Here is a 22,097-nt window from a genome sequence, read left to right on the forward strand (position 1 = left end):
CTAACCTGCCACTTTTTTTCAGGAGCCTAAGTGGGAGTTGAGCATTTTTGGCTCTTGCCATGTGAAGCTTGTACGTATTGAGGTCGCCCGTGGTTGAAAATCTTCCGTTTGTGCTTCCAGTGCTGATACAGAACTGTCGGGGTCTTTGTTTAAAACTGGTGTCTCCATTCTAGCAGAGCCTCTGTGACAGCTGTTTGCTTTCTACTAGAAACGTCCCCAGGTTGTTCTCTAGGTGGCGAATGGCGTTTTAAAAAGTATAAAATAGCAATTTAGTATTGAACACAGCATCAATCCATAGCACTAGGAGCTCACCATTGAGTACTTGTGCTTCCTATCATAGAGGCTTCCACATGTGAAGGCAACTTTTACACCTGATCTTACAATCTTGTTGCTTGGTGTTTTGGGGTTTGGTTGGTTGGTTTGGGGGGTTTTTGGTGGTTTGTTGTTGGTTGGTTGTGTTTTGTTTGTTTCCTTTTGTTTTGGTTTTTGTTTAGTTTTTTGTTTGTTTCTTTTTTTCTCCATAATTTGTTAATTCTGCAGTGATTTCAATGCTGAACATGCTTATGCAGTTTTTCTCATCCTGTGGAAGTGTGAAAGGAGTCGATCAGTCATGCTGTGGGCTCCAACAGGAACCTGGCGTGTCGAGGTGTCTACAGTAAAGTGCTGCAGATGAGAACCCCAAATTGCCACCTGTACAGAAATGCAGATGGCTCATCTTTCCTTGCCACGGGCTCACTTGCTGGGCAAGAATGGATGCAACATGCTTTTGTGAAGGTGGAGAAGAACCAGAAATGCTGCAGGATGGCTTTGTCTGGGCAATTACAATCTGATACATACAGCTGGCGAATAGCTACATTTCATTGGGTTTTTGGTTGGTTTTTTTTTGGTTGGTTTCTGGTTCTTTGGCTGTTTTGATTTTTGTATTTGGTTGGGTTCTTTTAAATTTTTCTTCTAAAGTAGCTAAAATAAATCCATACTACACATCAAAAGGGTGGTAGAAATAGCTATGTAATAGTTTCAAATGATATATGACGTTCTTAAATCTGTTTTGTAAAGGGGCGAATGCTTTTTAAAGTTGGAGAACTGCGAATGTTCCTTTTCTGATGTGCCTCGCTGCGCTGTTTAACTCCGCTTGCTGTTAATAATTCAAAGTCAGGTCCCACCTGTAGAATCTGAGATAAGGCATTCACCGAAAGTGCTTCAGGGAAGGGCTTTTAAGTAGTGGTTCGATAAACACATGGTCTGGCATCTGCATGTCTTGAGATACTGTTGAAATTAAGTCAGATTTTTAATGAAGTAGCTCCCTCAAGTCTTGGAACTAATTGCATGGGCTGTGATCAGCTGAGACACTTTGATAAAGACTTGAGCTTTCTGGTTTTAATGTGTATTTATTGCAGGGAAGGAATTTTGAGCAAATATAAGAACACCGCGTGCTGTGCTCCTCCAAATTTAGACTCTCGGAGATCCTGTGGCCAGTTCTTCCTGTTGTGCGCGGCCACAGGATGCGTTCGCAAAACACCGAGTGCATGCTTTGATATCTAACTCCTAATTTTCATGCGCCTTAATTAGCAAAGATACAAAATGAAGCTCTGAAGGTAGCATTAGACGTGCAACTACACTTCTTAGCCACAGGAGGGGTCTCTAGTTCAGTTATTATTAGCAAGTATGAAAACGTTTCTAGGAAGAAATGGTTAGAAGCTGTTTTGTGTACAACCACCCATTGTATTTTAGTGCCACCGAGGAGTCGCGGTTAGTGACAGTCGCACCAACGCTGCTCCACACGCTCCCGTGTAACTCCAGCCGCCTCCTCTGCCACAACTCCCCGTGTCGGTTCTACGGCGCAGCCGCGGCCCCTTGTACATGTTACAGGCGATCTGTGTAACCCAGGAAATGTTTTCTGCATGGCCACACTGGCTGAGGAGGTTAGTCCCGAGCAGTTGTTTAAATGTACCATTGGAAAATAAAGATAACAAACGAGTCGTTCCTCTTAGTTTGTCTTAAATGAGATAGTAGGTATTTTGTATTTCTTTTCCTTAGTTTGTTTGTGTGGGTTTTTTTTTTATTTTATTTGGGGGTTGGAGGGGTGTCTTTTGTTCTTGTTGCTTCTCAGGACGTGTGATTCTGGCCAGGGGCTGCTGGTTGTGGCCGTGGGTGGCAGTGCCCTGAGCTCCCCAAGCTCTGCCCCTGGTTTCTCGGAGCTCTCCTGAGCTACCGTGAGTAGAAACACTTGTTCTCTGTGCAAACTGCGTGTCTTCCTGGGGAAGTGCTGCTACAGGTCCTTTTCTGAGATGGGATCCAGGATTAGATGGATCAAACGTTTCTACCCAGATCTGATCTCTGTGTTAGAACAGTCTTGTGTATCACTGACCACCCGAGCGTTTTCTTCAGAGCCGTAATCCCACACGTGGCTGCGTAGATCCGGAGATGCACATTGCGGTGCTATCGCTGCCAGCTCCTCTTCCTTGGGTTTTACTCAGCCGAACGATCTCTGCTGTTCCCAGGTGTTAACACTTTTTGGTTTTCTGACTATGGTATTTAAAACTCTAATGTAAAGGGAAGCAGGGCAAGAATCCAGTACTTTATCTTGAAGCCTGAAAGATTAATAGTGTGCATGGACTTGGGTTTGTCTTTCCATCATAGTTTTTTAGAGAGCAATAATCCTCACCACCCTGAAGAGAGGCTGGAGTCGTTTAACCGAGAGAGGGTGTGTACTGCAGAGCCTAGACCAGGCTTAACTGTCAGCTCCTAACCTTGGATTAACCTGTGTGAACAGCTGGATATACCTGCTTTATAAATAGAGTGGGAAAAGATAATACTTCACTGAAGCCTCCATCTGCCCTAATCTTGTATTTTAATTAGTTTAAGGAATTAAAGTGCAAGATGGGGACTGCCAGCACTTGTATCAGTGTCTTTAACGGGGACCCGTTGCAACGCTCCAGCCGCCGCCCGAACCGGGTTCCCCTCAGCCGGGCCCCGCCCGCGCACGGCGCCTGCGCCGTGTCCCCTCCCAGGGCCAGCCGGTCACGTGATCCGCCTTCCGGCCCGCACCACCTCGCCGGGGGGGCGGAGCCAGCTCAGACTGCGACATCTGCGGGTCGCAGGTGGCACCTTGTCCCCTGTCGGCTCCTGGGGGTCGGACACGGTTGTCCTTTCTTTGCGGCGCGGCAGTGGGGCAGGGGATAGCGAGGGAAGGAGGGAGGCGTCCTCTGGAGCTTTTCATCTCCCCCGTCTCGTTCTGAGGTAATGGCTCTGCCCGGCTCCTGTGGATAGGGCGGCCGTGGGCCGACTCACTGCCGCACCCGGGGGGTGAGGAGGATCCTCGGGAGAGCGGCGAGAAGGACCGGCTCGGTACCGCGGCACGGCCGGCCTCCTCTCTCCTCTCTCCCTTTTTCTTATACCTCTTCTCAACGCTCCCTGGAGGCGGTGGTTGGGCAGCCGGGGAGCTGTCTGCCCCTCCTTCCCCCCCCACTGCCCGGTAAGGATGGTACGGGCCGGTGGGTCAGGCTGTGTCAGGCGCCCGCCGACACGGGACGGGACGGGGGAGCCCGGAGCCGCGGGGGTGAGCGGGGGCCGGGTCGGGGGTGGATCCGGGCACAGGGAGCCTGTGCTGGGCGGCTGTCCGAGCGGGGAGGCCGAGGGCCGGTGGGGTGGGCTGGCCCGGGTGCGGCTGGGCCTGAGGCGTTCGGGTCCGCGGGCGCTGAGCAGGGCCGGTCCGACCCATCACGGCCTGAGGCTTCTGGGTGCGGGGAGGCCGCACCGGGCCCGGCGGGGCCTGAGGTGTCCGGGCCCGGCGGTCAGGTCAGTCAGACCCCAGCAGTCCCGGTAAGAACGGAGGTGTCCGGGCGGGCGGGGGTTGGTACGGTCCGGTCCCGATCCACCCCCGTGGGGCCGGAGGTCAGGGACAGAGTCAGACCGGGGGGTCGATCTGCTCCAGCCCCATCCCTTAGCGCACGAAGGGCTGATTCTTGTTCAGGTTACCCCACGGTGGAGTTGTGCTGGTCCCTTAGGCTGAGCTTAAGGCCAGCCATTCCTAGAGGGATATAGAGCAGGACTTTTATGAATTAGTCTTAAGAGATGCTTTAATATCTGTTGTGTTGATATTATGTGTTTTCTCCCCTGTCTGCAGGAGCCCTGGCGCATGTGCTGAGCTCTCAGTATGAACGCTATTGTTGCCCTCTGCCACTTCTGTGAGCTCCACGGTCCTCGCACCCTCTTTTGTACTGAGGTTCTGCATTCGCCGCTTCCCCAAGGCGCGAGCAGTGGGGACATCTCTGGGCAGAATGAGCAGGCGGAAGAGGAGGAAGGCGGCATTCAGATGAGCAGTCGGATCCGCTCGCACAGCCCAGCAGAAGGTGCCAGCGCCGACTCCAGCAGCCCAGGGCCAAAAAAGTCAGACATGTGTGAGGCAAGTGTGAATATCTCTCTGCCCTTTGGCTTAACTAAAAGGCTCTTGATTTCTCTAATTCTAATTGTATTGCTTGAGAGAGAAAAAACTCGGTGAACTGTGCTCATTTTGTATGTGGCTGCCGGTACCAGAAGGTCTCTAAGTTCTCATAAACTGTAATGATCCATGACGAGGGTGTTGGGCATACAGACCAGGACAAGACGGTGTCTTGAGGTCTCTCTGAGCCCTGTGATTCTCTTGTGGCTGAGAAGTGTTTCCCTCATTCTTGAAGGGCGTTTCTTTTATTAGATTAGGTCTGGTCATTTATTAATAGTAATTTTAAGAGCGGTATTGATTAGGAAACAGAAACAAATGCAAAAGCGATTTAAACAATAAAGAAAATGTATATTCTTAGTTGTTCTCATGCTTGTCTACTGTTAGTACTTGTTCTGAGGTATTTGTTATTTACTGTCCTTTAGGTTATGGCCAGTTTTGTTATGCCAGTTGGTTTTGCAGCTGCTGTTAATAGAATTTTATGACTTGTAGAGCCAGCACCAAATTCACAATCAAATTAAATAGTGGAAAAGGAGCACAAGAGTGGAGGAAATATATCACACAGAGCTCTGCATGAGGAGCTGGGTTCAAATCCTGACCCTGACTCCTATTTCTTTTCTTCTAAGTATTTGTGTTCTTATCTGTATGTGTAAATAATGCTTCCCTACATTTTGAAGGGAACATGCAGAGGCCTTTGGAAACCTTAGATAACTGCGTGCTCATTTATGGCTGGATCTGCTTTTCTGTCCTCAGGGTTGCCGCTCTCTTGCAGGAGGACATCCTGGATATGTCAGCCACGACAAAGAAACTTCCATCAAGTACGTCAGTCACCAGCACCCGAACCACCCCCAGCTGTTCAGCATTGTGCGCCAGGCCTGTGTTCGCAGCCTGAGCTGTGAGGTAACTGCCTTGGAGTACAGGGAGAAAACCTCTTTATGGCCTTGCGCATCATTTCAAATCCAAGATAGTGCTTTGCTGGTCCTGGCTTCAGTTTTTAAGGTTGATCTTTGACAACCGTGAGGGTTCCTTCCTCTCACCTTGTGAGGCCAGAAATTTCCCTGTTTAGTCTTTGCTTCTCTGTGTTCATTGTTTTTCTTTTCTGTTGCTTAGTGCCAGAAATATTTGATCTTTGTAGACCATTAACATTCAGCATGTCATAGAAGTCAAGGGAGAACCTCACAGATTAATGAGCATTTTTGTGTCGGGATCAGCAAAATCCCTTGTGGATTCTCAACAACATTGTAGTTGGATAGAGCCGAGTTCTGAAAATACAGTTAACTTGAAGTTTTTATAGTGTTTGCAGGATAACTCGAGCTCTGTTTGACCACAGGTTTTGTACAGTGGTCTAAAAGAACCTTGTTTTATTCACCAAGTGTGTGCTGAAGAGCAGGAAGCTTGTGCAGTTTATTACCATTTCCGCTGCGTGATGTTTTTAACTACACTGGTGTGTGTTTCCCTCCCCTTCAGGTCTGCCCAGGACGCGAAGGTCCTATTTTTTTCGGAGATGAACAGCATGGGTTTGTGTTCAGCCACACCTTCTTCATCAAAGACAGCTTGGCTCGTGGTTTCCAGCGCTGGTACAGCATCATCACTATCATGATGGACCGGATTTACCTCATCAACTCCTGGCCTTTCTTGTTGGGAAAAATCAGAGGCATCATTGATGAGCTTCAGGGGAAAGCACTTAAGGTAGGTCAGTGCAGAGTCCATTTGATGCAACATTAGTAAAACATTACAATAGCTGATTTACAGCTGAGTCAAAAAGTTGATCCAGCTCGTTGCAGCCGGGGTGGTCATTAAGGTTGACGTAAGGGACGTGAGGACAGTGCATATTGGGGCACGTAGGAGAGAAGGAACAGGGTCATTATCTCATTTTAAGCCGCTCATAATGCTTGTCACAGACCTAACTGCTAGGCAGTAGCTCTGTTAGAAATTTAAGCAACTGAAGTTGTGAAGGACGATGGGTTTGGAGCACAGGTGTTACTTAATTGTAATTTTAGTCAGTCTAAGACGAAGATGTTCCTTCCTTCTCTTTTCCCATAATTTACAATGTATTTTAGGTTATTGTGTGTGGCACACACTTTTCACTTTGTATTTTTGTTGGGGTTTTGTTGGCTCAGCTTTATGTGGGCACTTTCTCTTTAGTCTCTTACTCTGCCCTTCTCTGCGTGCAGGTGTTTGAAGCGGAGCAGTACGGGTGCCCTCAGCGCGCCCAGCGCATGAACACAGCCTTCACTCCCTTCCTGCACCAGCGCAACGGCAACGCCGCCCGCTCCTTAACCTCACTGACCAACGACGAAAACCTCTGGGCATGTTTGCATACTTCCTTTGCTTGGTAATGCCATTTGTGTATCTAGCTTCTGCTGCTCCTTCGTGACAAGAATATTGTCATGTTCTGAAAGGGTGGAAACGTGATTTCAGTGTTTGGGTATTCTTTCCTGGAGGCAATAAGTTGGGCTTTGCTAAGTAGTCTCTGAATTGGAGTGAGTTAAGCACAGACAGCAGCCTGCTGATGCCTTTAGGACAAAAAAAATTCTTGTTGCTGTGATGTAAACCTACGGGTGTGGTTGCTAATGGAAACCGTGTCTGTCTAGATGGAAAGGCTTTGCAGTTTAAAAGAAAGTATGGGAGAAAGTAAGCAAAAACACTTCTACCCCCAGCTTGTTGTACATCAGATTTGCGCTTGAAATATGGCGGTTGTTCACCTGGCGGTGCCCGTGGTTTGTGATGGGCGGTTTGGGAGGCACAGGCGTCTGCTGCAGTTGTGTGTCTGTGGGAGTCCAGTTGCTCCAGGGCCTGACTTGCTCCTCAGGCTTCCCTGGAAAGTTGCCACAGAGAGGGTTGCAACACGGGCATGTGACTTGGATGGGGGATAAGTACGTTGCACAGAGCAACTGCAAAATGTTGGGCTTTTCGGTGACTTGGAGTGGCAGCCGTTGTAAGGTGCATTGATAGTTACCACACCAAGGAAAGCAGAGAGATGTGTGGAAAGGAAACACAAAGTGGTTAGCGGTTGAATTTCTTTGTTGAGCTCATCGCACCCAGTTTCTTACTGGATTTTTGCACTTAGCAGGCAGGCTTAACGACCGCCACTTCTGTTTCCTTCTGTGTCTCCAGGCTTTTGAAAGCTTGTGGCAGCCGACTCACAGAGAAGCTTCTGGAGGGAGCACCAACAGAAGACACCCTCGTTCAGATGGAAAAACTTGCAGGTGAGATCGAAGTTTCCAGAACTGGAAGACTGCTTTGGATGGTAAAAGACCAAGTCCTTTTGCGTGTCATAGTGCAGCCGTCTCATCAACTTCACCTTGCCGTCAGCCTCCGCAAGAACTGGTGTGCTCTCCCATATGACAAGAACATGAAATTGAGGCCCTTGGCCTTGCGGACTCTCTGCGCGCACATGTGGTGTTTGTTACTTGCGTAGGAAAGTTGCATCATCATGATTATTGTTCTCTCTGGCTGGGTTGGGCCTCCCAATGAGTCTCTAAGCCAGGGGAATTTGCAATCACAATACATGGACTTTTTTCTCCTTTTTCTCCAAAATCTCTAAAGGATCTTTTTTTTTCTTGCATTGAATTATTTTATTAATACATCTAGACTAGAATCTACAAAACCTACCTCAAAGCTTTGGCCGTGACCTTTATAACAAGAACAGAGAATGTGTAGCTGGTCAAAAGATGTGACTTTGTGTTCTGTAGAAGATTGACATTCCTTCTTGACCCTTCCGTTATCTGAATTACAAAACTTCATTAACACCTTGGGCGCGTCAGTGACGCCAGTTCTTGTAGCTGCTGTGTTTTGGACTCCCCACAAAGGGCCAAAATGAGTTGGCTGCAGTGTGTGTAGGCTCTTCTGAGGCAGTTCCCCTTCCTACAGAGCAGCAGTTTTTGTGACCACTCTACCTTTTTTGTTTTGCTAGACCTGAAAGAAGAGTCGGAAGGCTGGGATGGTTCCGAGGAAGAAGAGAAGCCTTCTTCCCAGCCAGATGTTGTGGAAGGGCAGGAGCTTTCTAAATGCTCCCCTGAAACATCTCTGATGCCAGATTGCAACAGCTGGAACGTAGCTCACAGGAGGTTGTCTGTCTTCCGCTCTCTCAGGCACATGAGACAGGTAAGAGAAGAGCACAGGTACTCTGATGATGAATTCACAAGCTTTTTTTTTCCTCCTGTTGATGTATTTTTTAAAAGAGAGATTTATTTCCTGCAGTCTTCACCTTTTTCTTGGTTCTGTGTTCAACACAGTGCCCGCACAGCAAGTAAAGCGGCATTAGCTGCATCTCTGAGGACTCTTCCTTCCTCTGAGGTCATGTGGGATGGAATCATATGATTTCTCTCCAAGTATGCACTTTTCTTCTTCCCAGGACAGTAATTTAATATAGAGGTCATGCAGCATCTTCAAAGTCAAGTATTATTTGCTTAAAACAAGAGTGTTTTAGAGAGGGGGAAATAATTTGCAAAGAAAACCAATGGCTCTGTACAGATCTAGCTTTAGTGCTTCCAGTTACCTGACTGAGGTGGAAGGTTCTGTGCATTTGACCCACAATCTCTTTCACTATTTCCTGGACACTCCTGACAAATAACCTCCCATATTTTTGATTTTTATCTGCTTTATTTCTTTAGCCTCCTTTTGTTCTACTTTCTCCTAATTTGGAGTGCTTGAAGGTATTAAGCTACACTGGGTTACAAGCATGTGCCTTTGGAGGCTTGTCTAAGAATATTCTTTCATCTTCTACGCCTGAATCACTGTTGTGAACATAACCCAGATCAGTGAAATGCCAGAAAGTTGTTATCATCTCATATAAGTTGTTCAGTCCCATTCCAAATGGGCCTGTGTCTGTTTTGCCAAAACCGCTAATTTGGCCAACAAGTGGGCTGATCAATGCACTCAGAATTTGGAGCAACCTAGAAATGCAACTGTTGTTAATGTGCTTGACGCTGGATTGGGTCATTCATTAGGCACGTTGGCCAAGTGGTACTTTGCTGCTGTCTGTTCTCGAAACCATAGATGGGGGTGAATATTGTTTTTTATGCCAGTCTGGTGCCTTTCATACCAGTCGAAGAAACGCTTGGCCTTGGTGCTGTGGTTTGGAGCTGTTACTCTGTGCACAAGACCTAAATTTTCATGTTCAATTCCAGCCATTTTTTTACATGCCAGTCATGTTTTTGTCAGGGCAAACCAGACACTTCGCTGATTTTCATAACCAATGGCGAATGGTTTGTTTTCAGGTTCTTGGGGCATCAGCATTCCGCATGCTGGCTTGGCACGTCCTGATGGGGAACCAGGTCATCTGGAAAGCTCGAGATACCGATCTTGTCCAGTCTGCTTTTGACGTGCTACGGGTAAAAACTTAATTCCTTTTGTTTCCTGGCTGCATATTTTTACATATATTTCTCTAGTAGTCCAGCCTTCATAACAACCTGACTCTGACATGTAATCTTGTGGAGAATGTGTTGTAAATGACATGCTTTTGAACAAACAAAACAAACAAACAACATAAAACCCCTCAACCTTTGGTCTTGGTTGTCCTCAGCAGGTGCGTGGTCTTTCAAGCTGGGTAGGATCCTTCTGATCCCCCAGATCCGGAGCATCTGCGTGAGCCGTGCTCCAGGTCTTGGCTGGTTCTGGAAGTCAGGGAAAAACCTGTACTTCACTGGTTTAACTCCAGTGTTTCTCTTGGTGTGTTTCCTCCCTTCTGCAGACCATGCTGCCTGTCGGTTGTGTGCGGATCATCCCCTACAGTGACCAGTATGAAGAGGCGTATCGGTGTAACTTCCTAGGCCTGAGCCCACACGTTCAAATCCCTTCCCACATATTATCATCTGGTAAGAACCTGTTGCAGAAACCTCTCCTTCCCCTAAAATCTTATGTTAAAGGACACAAGATGATTTTTTTTTCTTTATTACATATTGGCAGGTAGTCTAATGATGCTCCGTGAACTATAAGCTGAACCACTTCATTTTTTTTGGTTGTTTTTGCCCTATATTCTTGCCTGGTCAATAGTTGAAAGATGCAACACCCGCATTAAGCACTGATCATAGCACAGCTGACGATGCTGGTTCCTGCTGAGGAAAGGTTAATTCTGGGCTAAATATTGCGAGCTGACAGAGCTGTGCTTTCTTGGAGCAGGGTATGTAGGTGTATTTTATAATCTGGGCTAGTCCGGTTAATGTTCTTTTGGGCTCTTGTTGCTCTAGAGTTCGCGGTCCTTGTGGAAGTTCGCACCGCCACCCGCTCCAATCTGTGCCCGACCCTGTTTGATGAGGAGCAGTCCCTCAACAAGTACGAGTTTGTTGTCAGCAGTGGTAGCCCCGTTGCAGCAGATCGAGGTGGGTGATTTGAAAGCAGAAAGAACCTGTATCGCTGAGATTAAAAGAGCATCTTGATCTTAACCTGGTTTTTATGCTGTTCCTCTACTGGCCCTTAAGGAGGCCTGGGTAGAAAGCCAGTTCAGTGTACAACTGCGGTACTGCTGTTTGAGGTGAGGTTTACTGCAGTCTGCTTAATTATGAAGGGTTTGCTTTACCTGCTCAGCATTTTACTTATTAATTTTCAGAACTGAGAAACAAATTCTGTAACATGGTTACAGTAGCAATGGTAAGGAAATTCTTCTGTTGTCCGCAATGAACGCTTTCTATCCTGGAATGCTTTCGTGTTTATTTTGATTAAGTCTAGCTTAGAAGGACCGTGACGTTACTCATCACCCATGTTCCATTTGATAGACAAGTATGGCTGATACAGAAATGCCCAGACCTTTGGGTTTTTTTTTACTTGCTTTGTTCAAGGACTTGAACACCTAGAAGGGATTGGAGTCAAGTCCATCACTCTTGTCTATTGTACAGAGCATGAAGACTTTTTGTAACTCTGCATTTTTTGATACGGGACTAGAAACAACAGAATCTAAACAAGTGCAGTTTAAAAGTGGGTCTGAAGAAAACAAAGGCCCCTGAACCTGTGTGTATGCCCCAGGGGGCATAAAATAAAATTGGTGTTGCTTCTTGGATCAGATGTTTTTCTAGTGGGCTGATCTTCAGCTCCTCTTCCATAGAAATGAAATCAAAGCAGCCCCACTGGGGGGTATATTTTTCCACCTTGTAGAATAGATTTCTTCCTGACTCGAAGATTATTATCCGTGAACTAATCAAGCCAAAACTCTCTGAAATTGGCTGTGCTGTGTATTAATAGTGTGGCTTTCTGCATATAGAGGAAGCTGCATTAATGCGCCAGACCAAAGTACTAGTGAAAAATGAGTGCGGGCTGGTGCTCTTGGACAGAATGAGAGGTGGAACAAATGTGTGTCCTTGTCTGTAATTCCAGCAGGTGTTCAGGCCCAGGTCATAGAATAAATGGACTAGTCCTTGCAAAAAATTACTAGTAAAGGTATAAGTGGGTAACGTATAGCGTGTGTGTCCTTTTTTTCACCCTTTTTCTCCACTTTCTGATCCTGTAGTTGGCCCTACTATCTTGAACAAGATTGAAGCTGCTCTTACCAACCAGAACCTCTCTGTGGATGTTGTGGATCAGTGCCTCGTTTGCCTGAAGGAGGAGTGGATGAAGTAAGTACAACTACACGGCTTTCGGAGAAACAGCTTTGGCGCTAATCCTGGAACAGTTGCAGCAGAGAGCAGGACTCACTGGTAGTCAGGAACTTCTGTGGGGTATTGACAGAATCATTTAGGTTGGAATCCTGTTGGGAGCAAGAGTATTGGAGTTCTAGTCTAGTCTTAGCTCTCTTTTTTGGCTTTCAGCAGTTCGTAACCTTTACACTTCAGTTCGTGCCATCTGTAGTTTACCTACATGACAATACTTGTCTGCTTTGTGTACGTTATGAGGATTAAGTATGCAAATATATATACGCCTGTCAACGTGTGCTATATTCCAGTGCAGATAACAGGCCAAACAAATGTCATGGTTGTGCCTTTGGGCGCTGCATTTCAGAGGTGCAAGTAGTTATAAAGGAAGACCAGCCAGTCATGTGAAATAATTCGTGGAACATTAGGATTTTGTGAATTTACCTGAAGGCCAGATGGGCACTAGATGTTGCTCTCAGGTAGATTCCCAGTTGTCACAATTAATTGTACTTTTTGCTAGAAAGAAAAGACAGGCTAGAATTATGCATATTTCTACTGAAAATGAGTAGACCTCCTAACTGATTCCTCCTTTTCCTGTACTTTTTAATTCAAAACATGAGAATACTCTCCACAGAATATTGTTTGAAGCTTTTATTAACTTTTAGTTGCAGTAGGTGCCAAGAGAAGCCGCGCTCGCTGCTCATTCCCTGTTTGATGCGTGCAAGTCCATCACAATAGTGACAGGAATTTCTTGTTTCTGCAGTAAAGTGAAGGTCCTCTTCAAATTCACAAAAGTGGACAGCAGACCCAAGGAGGATACCCAAAAACTGCTGAGCATTCTGGGAGCTGCAGAGGAGGACAACGTCAAGCTTCTCAAGTTCTGGATGACTGGCCTGAGCAAGACTTACAAGTCCCACCTGATGTCAACGGTTCGCAGCCCCACGTCCTCAGAGTCCCGCAACTAAAGGGCGCCCAACCTCACTTGCTGCCTTCAGATAATCGCGGGGAACCCCAAATTCGCCTGCTGAGCCCGCAGCAGATGCATTAGGCGGACAGTGAAACTTCGTTGCTGTTCCTCTGGTCCTCAAACTAACTTGAAGAGTCACTTGAGTCTTTTCTAATTGCTGTGAGACTGAACTAATAAGTGCTAATAAATAGTGCTGCTGTCTGTCCTGAAACTCAACTCTAGATCTAGACCTGCACACTCAAGACTTAAATACAGCAATGCTCAAAGAATCAGCATGAGTTAATTAAAATCCCATACTGTCCTCATTAAGCATTACGGTGTGGCAGTAGAGCTTGGGTTTAGATTTCATTGGCAAGACTCAGATACCTGTGACAACATCAAGAACTCCTGGGAGTGGATATAGTTAATCTCTCTGAATCCCACATAAATCGCCTAAAAGCCTGAGAGAACAGGAACCAAAAATAAGTGACACGTCACAGGGTACGAATCACGTGTAAATTATTTCAAACCACTTTGTGCTCGGATTTAAGAAGAGACTGTTTTCTGCTGTAGCATAAGTCAGGATGTCCTGTTGGAGTCCTGTCACTCTATTTATTTATATCTTAACTTGAGACAGTTTCAGCACTTGCTTTGGAAATCTTGTCTATTAGAAGTTGCAGAAAGCAGCCTGTTTGTATTCTGCAGGGTGAGAGACTTGCCTTGTTTTTCCTGTGGTTGCAAAACTTCCATGTCATGAAGATAACCTCGCCAGGATGAGGTTGCTGATGTTCTTCTGTCTTCAGAAATAGTTTTCTAGCTTCCTAATTAAGTTAAGCAGGAACAAAATCCAACCTGTAGGTGCTCCGTTCTTATATAACTCTGTAGTAGCCATTTTTGCTTCATGGAAACATTGGTGCATTTTTTTTTAATTACCTAAACAGATATTTCTTATCTATATTGTGAGGAATTACTGTTTCTGTTGTGAAGTATTCTTTTGTCTTTTTTTCCTGGATCGTTGTTGGGAAAACTTGACGTTACCGCAGACATTTTTAACAACCTAGAGGCAGGTTTTACCCAGGTGACCTTCTACACTCAGTCAAACAAGACGCAAACTCAGAGGAGATGTTCCAGCTTGTCGTGAGTTCTGTTCTTATGTATAAAATATGCAGGTTGATTTTTGTCTGGAACATCTGTAAAATGGAGACAGGTGTTAAATCTCATTAAGAGCTATTTTTGTAAAACGGACAAAGCCTGGTTTTGTGTTGATTTTTCAATGTGTGCGTGTTGGGGTGGGGGAAGCAGCAGTTGATCCACAAGTTAATTCCTGATGTTACTTTGATTCAATTCATAGAATTTAACAAGTCTTTTAGCTTTGTAGGCGTTAGTTTCTTGTACTTCTGGAGCAAGAGGTGCTCAGATATATTAATCTAAAATGCTTGACTGGACATAACCACAGAGTATTCAGGCAGCAAACAGATGCTTGGAAAAAGGCACTGTCACTTCAAAAACTAACCAAGGATTTAATTTGGGGGTTTGAAAAAAGGCTTTTATTACCCAATTATCAATAAGGAGATACGAGACAAACAAGGTGCTCAAGCTCTCTCCGCAGGAACGGAAGCTTTGAATGTTGTGTGCATCTTGCTTCCTGTGTGCTGCTGCTAATTGTGAAGGAAAAACAAAAGCCCACCGAGAGTTGGGATCATGACAGAAGTGATGAGAAAACCTGGACTGGTGAGCTGGAATTTCTAGTACTAGGCCGGTGCTCACTCTTGTGACTTAGTAGTCTTAGTTTTCTGCTTGAAAGCTATTCTGGTCCGATTCAGAACTACGTAACATAACAGGTTGGTTATTATTATTTACCATTTAAACCTTCTCAATTGCTGAACTGTTTTTATCTTTTAAACAACAGCTCTCCCACGCAATCCTACGGAAGAACCTCATCTCTAACCGGCAGTGGGTGTGCAGGCACCCATTAGCAAAGCCCACATTTCTGAACAGAAGTGTGATCTTTATTTCTTCCAAAATGGTGACCACAAGGTCAAGCTTAAGGCTTCATCCTCTCCCTCCATGTGCTTGTGCCAGCAGTGAGTTATTTGCAGCGTCCACCAGTCTCTGTCCCCATCTCAGGTGGGTCTCAGTCTCTGCAGACTCAGGATAACATCATCTTTGAGCCAGAGCAAGAAAACCACTAACTTAATACTTACAAAGTACCCACAGGAAAGCAGGGGGAGAGTTGCCGGAGTCTGTGAAGCGATGAGAACAGATGTGCTTGCCTGCCAGAACAGATCTATCCCTGGGATTACCAAGCTCATTGTCCAGGCAAGTTCCCACAACTCACGGATGAGGCCGCGGGTGCTCGTTTTGCCGTCAGTGATAGCTGGAATGTGCGCGCTGCTCTTAGCACAACTTAATTAACAAAAAAGCGTGTCTGCAGCCCTCCCTCACCACCCTCCTTCCCTCTAAACAATGTGCCTTACAGACAAGGTGATTGAAGCAGGATATTTCTGTATTCCGCTGTGATTTTCTGCGGGGCTGAGCAGGATGTGCCTCGGAGGAAGGTGGGAGCAGTGGCTGCTGCGGTTACAGCCAAAGCCTTTGTGCACTAGTTCTGCTGCCCCCATACCCCCCAGCCAGCCAATATTACATATGAGTTACAACCTAATTCAGAAGGATGTGAGATGCTGGGTATGTTCCCACAAGGTGTAATTTATCTGGGATTCTTCTAGAACTTAATACCCGGGATATTTTCTCTAAGCTTGTGAGCTAAAATGGCACAACTGCTGAAAACTGCACAATCTGTGACAATCCTTTTTTTCTTTTTGTCTGGGTTGGGTATTTTGGTTATCTCACACGTGTCTGATGTGGGGAGCGGCTGAGGGACCTGGGGGTTCAGCTGGAGAACAGGAGCTGAGGGGAGACCTTCTGATCTCTGAACTGCCTGAAAGGAGCTTGGAGCCAGGGGGGTCGGGCTCTGCTCCCCAGGAACAAGCGCCAGGAGCAGAGGAAACGGCCTCAAGTTGCGCCAGGGGAGGTCGAGGTTGGATGTGGGGAACAATTTCTTCCCCAAAGGGCTGTGGGGCATTGGAACAGGCTGCCCAGGGCAGTGCTGGAGTCACCATCCCTGGAGGGGTGAACAGACGGACATGAGGTTCTCAGGGACATGGGGCAGTGCCAGGGGTGGGGGAACCATTGGACTTGATGATCTTGAGGGTCTTTTCCAACCACAATGCTTCTATCTTCAGGGTCTGTTGCAACCCAAACCCCTCTGTGATTCCGTGCAGCTGAAGAGGATCCGTTTTGTCCCTGCAGTGCAGCTCCCCTCAGGTGCGGCAGCCGGGCTTCCCGGGTGCTCAGGGGCCGCACGCCCGGCGCTCGGGAGGCGGCTCCTCAGGGCCGTTCCCGCCATCCCGCGCCCGGCCGCACCGCGCACGCTCCGTGCGCTGCGGGGCCATGCGGGCGGCGCTGGCGCTGGGGGCGCTGGCCGTGGCGCTGGCCCTGGCTGCCTGGCGGCGGCGGCGCCGGCCGCTCCGCGAGGTTCTGTTCTTCCCCTCCCGGCCCAGCTGCACCGAGGCGCTGCTGGCCGAGGCGGCGGGGCCCGGCGGGGAGGCGCGGCCCTGCCCCTGCCCGCTGCCGCGGGGGGACTCCCCCTTCAGCCGCCTCCTGCGGCGGCTCCTCTCCGCCCAACGCTCCCTCGACATCTGCCTGTTCGCCTTCTCCAGCCCGCAGCTGGGCCGCGCCGTCCAGCTCCTGCACCGCCGCGGGGTCCGCGTCCGCATCGTCACGGACGCGCAGTACATGGGGCTGCGGGGCTCCCAGATCGGGCTCCTCCGGCACGCGGGTCAGGGGACAGCCCAGGTGGGGTGGCAGCTTTGGGGACGGTTTTGGCACAGTTTCGGTCACCGCTGAGGAGGTCGGTTGTGTCTCCACAGGGATCCAGGTGCGCCATGACCAGGAGGGCGGTTACATGCACCACAAGTTCGCCATCGTGGACGGGAGGACGCTCATCACGGGCTCCCTCAACTGGACCACCCAAGCGATCCAGAACAACCGGGAGAACGTGCTGGTCCTGGAGGACGCCGAGTACGTGAAGCCTTTCCTGGAGGAGTTTGAAAGGATTTGGGAAGAGTACAACCCCAGCAACTACACCTTTTTTTCCAAAGATGATAAATGATTGAGCTGCCTCATGGTGGAGCACTTAACATTCATGGACCTTATTATTACGTATAGGCATCATTGTATTATCCATCTGGGTGTCATTTAGCTCCTCTGGAGAAGCAAAGTGCTCTCTACCCTAAAGTGACACAGGTCCCTTGCTGTGGGTCATTCCTGTGCTAGAGGGAATGACCCAGCTGTTTGGTGAGTTGTTTTGTGGGATGACGGCGTTCAGAGCTTAATTGCTCATTGCCGTGCCCTAGCGCGAGCGAGGTATGTTCATAGGGTGCTGGGTGCGTGTTTCAATAGTAAAATGGACATTTTCCAACATGGGATAATGCAGAATTGTAGCCCAATGGCTCCGTTACATCAGTAATTTAAGAGTGCGACCCGACAGCTAGATTTTATATGGAGAGCTTAAGCACCTTAGTTACATTTCTTGTTGTCATTATTTGTTAAAAGTTTATAAAAGGAGATTTGTGGGAAATACGAAGGCACAAATGAGAAGTTTGTTTTGATTGTGAACACATTTCCTTTGCTTTAAGATTAGCAGAGTTCCAGCGTAAAAGCGTGAGAGCAGAAACTAACGCCAGCTCATCTTCAGCAGGCGAGTGCAGGGAAGTCTGCAAAGAAATGAGAAACTGTTGTTGGGAATCAGTCGGTCTTGAGCGCAGACACGGCTGGAGCTGGGACACCGAGTTAGAGCAGGGTGGCGAAGGAAAGCCCGGTTCACTCAGTGGGGACACGGGGTCTGGTTTGGTGGCTTTGGCCGTGTTGGCAGCCGCGCGGGGGGGACAGCGAGCGAGGGGAAGAGGGAGGTCGGGTCTGTCCCTGCAGTTCAGGGCGGAACAAAGAAGGGGTAAAATCTGGAATTTCAAAACTCTAAATAGCATCTGTGTGATAATTACTTTATACTGAATTAAAAGTGCCTCAAAATCTCTCAAAATGAAAAAAGGGTCTTAACATTTGTTACCGGTTTTGCTTGATTCAGTAGTGCTGTGATTCGCACTATTAAATAAACCATTTTCACAGGAAAGTTCAACATTGGTTTTTTTGCACTCCAGTCCTTGTGGGCTCGTGGTCCCAAAGATCCAAATCCTTAAAAAGTCCTGTAGGTCCTTAGGTGTTGTTTGGGATACATGGAGCAACACCAACAGATTGCAATTTGTTCTGTTCTAGGAAAGCTGGCATGTGCTGTGGGAAAATCCATTACTGTGATCCGTGCAAGAAGCTCAGGAAGGTCATTCTCTAGTGGATCCTATTCAGCAGCATTGGACTTGACTTTAAATACGTTATTGCTATTAAAATACTACCTGCTGCATTTTCGTTGTGGTGCGTGTTTCTCAGGCTCTGGCCTCTGCTCCTTTCTGCAGTAACGTCCCTTTTGAAAGAAACACCCCACTGCCAGCATGCAAACGGTGGTGCAAAAATAGTTTATTACGATATAGTTAATGTAAAGTTAGGTAATTATATTTACAAAATAAAAATGATCAGCTACATCCATGGGAACTTAGCATGTCACACAAGGTTTTGTAAGGAATAAATACTGTGGGAAAAAGTGACGCTTCTATTACAGTGAGCAGTTGATTGGGAAGAGTGGCTCTTAAAAAAGCGCTGAAATAAAGTGAGTGGAAAGGAGAAGGAGAAAGAAACTTGCTGAGAAACAGGAGCATCCATCACCCATTCCCATTCGCAGAGGGGAAAAATAAACCACGTGAGACATTTCCCAGACTAATCCGTGTGGAAAACGCCCCTTCAAAGAGGCCGTTCTGCCCTGCGGACGGACAGGGCTCGAGGACAACTGTGTTTTATTTTCTCCCCATCGCCCCACGGGGATTGTTCTGGGTTGGAGCCGCAGGGGGTTCCAGCATCGGGGAGGCTGCAGCATCCCAGCACTGCCCAGGTACCACAAACCTGGGTATTCGGGTACCACAAACCTGGGTATTCGGGTACCACAAACCTGGGTATTCGGGTACCACAAGCCTGGGTATTCGGGTACCACAAACCTGGGTATTTGGGTACCACAAGCCTGGGTATTCGGGTACCAAAACGCCAGGAATTCGGGTACCACAAACCCAGGAATTCAGGTACCACAAACCTGGGAATTCAGGTACCAAAACCCCAGGTATTCAGGTACCATAAACCTGGGTATTTGGGTACCACAACCCCAGGTATTTGGGTATCACAAACCTGGGAATTCAGGTACCAAACCCCCAGGTATTTGGGTACCACAACCCCAGGAATTCAGGTACCAAAACTCCAGGTATTTGGGTACCACAAACCCAGCCTGGGTGCCACAAACCTGGGAATTCGGGTACCACAAACCTGGGTATTCTGGTACCAAAACCCCAGGTATTCGAGTACCACAAACCCAGCCTGGATGTGACTGACCCTGCCCAGAAGAGGACTGGCCACAGCAGCGCAGAAACTGGGAAATGACCGTTGTGTCCTCATTACTGACCGTTCCTTTGGGCCGTTTCCAGCACGGTGCGTGCGTGGTTTTAATCCAGGACTAGTCCCCCTTGGTTACGGGTCGGTGGTTGGTTCAAGCCGTGCTCAGACAGAACTCTCATTAGGACAGTGGAAAATCGCGACCATTAGTACCCAGACAACCAGTGCTGTGCCAGGTACCACCTGCAGCGCTTCCATCTCACTCCCCTAAACTTCATCCTCTCAAATAAATGATTATTTACAAACCTCAGATTATCCAGAACTCCACGCATTTCCATCTGCGTTCCTCTTAGCACCGCCCTTAGTATTTTACAACACACGCTCTCTCTAACTTAGAACAAAGAGTGAGTGTTCTCGCCGACCCCGCGCGCAGGCAGCGTGTGAAGGAAGCATTAATAACTGTAATTGCACTCATTTAAAGTTCATGGCCAGCTGGTTTAGTTCAGTTGGTACCAACTTGCCTGGCTCATCAGGTCTCTGCTAGTAAATAAATCCCACACCCTCGGATTGTTGCCGTCCTCTCGCACGGAGGCAGAGCAAACGTGTTGTTTCCAGCTCTGGATCTTCTAAGAAATCATTTGTGCCCCAGGATCGTGTAAGTTCAACTCAGTAGTAACTACGCTGTACGGACAGTTGTGTTTCAACAGGTACGTACTGTGAGTGTGTCCGTGCTGCTGTGCGACGTGTGTCCGTCCAGCGGGGTCTGTCGGTCCCATCTAAAGTCCAAGAGCATCCCGAAGGTGCCAGACGATGACAGATAAAAATTCGCACGTGCACGGTGTTAGTACCGCTATCGAATACAAGATCACTGCGTTCTCCAAATGGAAAACAAAACAAACCAAGTTTATGGCGCATCTTTGGACAGGGCACTTCCAAACTAAAGGGATCGGTCAGGAGAAAAGGGTTGAAAAGATATTTATAACCCTCACGAAAACCAAACGAAACCAGTTAATGAGGGCAGAGGGGCTGGTTGGACACAGGACACTGGGAGCTGCTCTGCCAACCCCGGGCTGGGACGGCTGTGTTAGAACCAGATTTAAAAATTAAAGCCACAACTTAGTCACAACCGAGAACCCTCCACTAATTTCTGAGTGATGAATATTTACATTGCGCGCTTCAAACACTACACAGGTTTTAAATTACTTTTTTTCTTAAAAGAGAAGAATAACAGAGCTTTTTGTTGTTTTTTTTTCCTAAAAAAGGAAAAAGCGAGCTGCACCGAGTGTGCTTCCATGTTCACACAAACCAAGCACTGTATGCGAACCATGAACAAAGTGCCGAGGTCTAGTGGAAGCGCAATCAAGCACAAAGTGACGCGTTTCCAGTGCTGGGGGCGGCGCTGTCACTGCAGCCCCGTCCGCCCATGCTACTGGGAAAAGAGACTTTTCTGGTTAGTGAGTCAGCACACAACTCTAGTTTTGAAGCAAATGAATACACTTTGCTTCTTTTTTTTGTTTATATGCAGGCAAAGAAAAGGTCACATTTAAAGAAGGATTCGGTCTGTTTCGGTGGAGGCACTAGGAAAATTTTACGCAGGAAAATAAATGACTTAGAGCCAATTAGAAGGTGTCTTCACCTTCACTGCACTTGACTTTTCCTAGACCTCACATTTTGGAAGCACCGATAGCTGTGGGTGTGTGAACCGCAGCAGGTCACGTTTCGGGCGTCCACACCGTGTCCCATCGTGCCCAGCAGGACCGGACACGGGTTTAGCTTGAAAGATGCAGCAGGGAGGAACAACAGACAACTAAGGACCATTGCTAGCAGTAACAAACCATCCCAGCTGGAGCTTTCCGCCCCTCCGATTTTAAAGCACAGCTCTCTGGAGAAATATTTCAGTTTTTGACTCTTAGCACTGCAAGTTCTCAGTCTTTAATGTAAATGTAATGTAAATAATGTACTACCTCTCGCTTTGCAGAGGGGAGCAGAGCCCGAACACGGAGCACAGAACAGCTCTCTGCACCCCACAGCATCTTCCTCCTCCTCCTCCTCTGCTTCTTCGTGACCCCCCAGAACTCACAGCTACCGCTGTAAGACATCATATACAGCTAAAACATCACTGTATAGCGCTCAGGCACTCACAGCATTCCCACCTGCTGAGGTGCTGCTGATCCTCAGCCCCTTCGTGTCGCTAATTTTCAAAGGAGCCGAACTCCCTTGTCTGCTCCTACAAGCACCCGAGACCACCATAACCACCACTATGGTCACGAAAGACCCCTTTGCAATAAGTATTTTCAACCCAGGAAGTTCAGCAATAAAGATCAATTGATTTGGCATATTAAACATCAACCCATGACAACAGCGGGCAGTGCCCCCATCCCTCCGCACGCCGTGGTCCCCGGGGCTGTCCTGCCATCCAACACATTCTATTTCAGCTATGCCCATTGTTAATGCTGGGATTGTTTTGTTTTTTCCCAGCAAACCTCCCTGTTTTGCTTTTCTTAGCTATTTTAAAGTCCAGAGACACCAGCCACTATGTATTAAATAAAAGTTCCCTGATAAGTAACCTCTGAGCAGCTGATCCCCCAGGCCTGATCCTGTTCAC

The 22,097-nt window shown here is 47.5% G+C and overlaps 2 protein-coding genes across 7 annotated transcripts; both read left to right on the plus strand.

The window, feature by feature from the left end:
• Window positions 1–171: 171 nt before the first annotated feature.
• Window positions 172–14,198, plus strand: FLCN (folliculin). Of its 6 annotated transcripts, none has more exons than XM_065031355.1 (12): window positions 172–1,922; window positions 4,127–4,405; window positions 5,192–5,338; window positions 5,906–6,127; window positions 6,613–6,773; window positions 7,556–7,647; window positions 8,355–8,545; window positions 9,661–9,774; window positions 10,134–10,257; window positions 10,630–10,761; window positions 11,883–11,988; window positions 12,767–14,198. In XM_065031355.1, the coding sequence occupies exons 2-12, from the start codon at window positions 4,157–4,159 to the stop codon at window positions 12,966–12,968; spliced, it is 1,740 nt and encodes a 579-aa protein (XP_064887427.1). In that variant the 5' UTR covers window positions 172–1,922; window positions 4,127–4,156; the 3' UTR covers window positions 12,969–14,198. The 6 variants fall into 6 exon arrangements, with proteins under 6 accessions (XP_064887427.1, XP_064887425.1, XP_064887424.1 ...); XM_065031353.1 differs by lacking the exon at window positions 172–1,922 and adding an exon at window positions 3,025–3,240; XM_065031352.1 differs by lacking the exon at window positions 172–1,922 and adding an exon at window positions 3,251–3,475.
• A 2,083-nt stretch (window positions 14,199–16,281) lies between these two features.
• On the plus strand, window positions 16,282–18,143 carry PLD6 (phospholipase D family member 6). Its single transcript, XM_005504557.3, has 2 exons — window positions 16,282–16,787; window positions 16,879–18,143. Exons 1-2 carry the CDS (start codon window positions 16,400–16,402, stop codon window positions 17,118–17,120), a joined length of 630 nt encoding a protein of 209 aa, XP_005504614.3. The 5' UTR covers window positions 16,282–16,399; the 3' UTR covers window positions 17,121–18,143.
• The last annotated feature ends 3,954 nt before the right edge of the window (window positions 18,144–22,097 follow it).

This window comes from Columba livia, chromosome 15 (genome assembly GCF_036013475.1).
Source record: "Columba livia isolate bColLiv1 breed racing homer chromosome 15, bColLiv1.pat.W.v2, whole genome shotgun sequence".
Classification (NCBI taxonomy): domain Eukaryota; kingdom Metazoa; phylum Chordata; class Aves; order Columbiformes; family Columbidae; genus Columba; species Columba livia.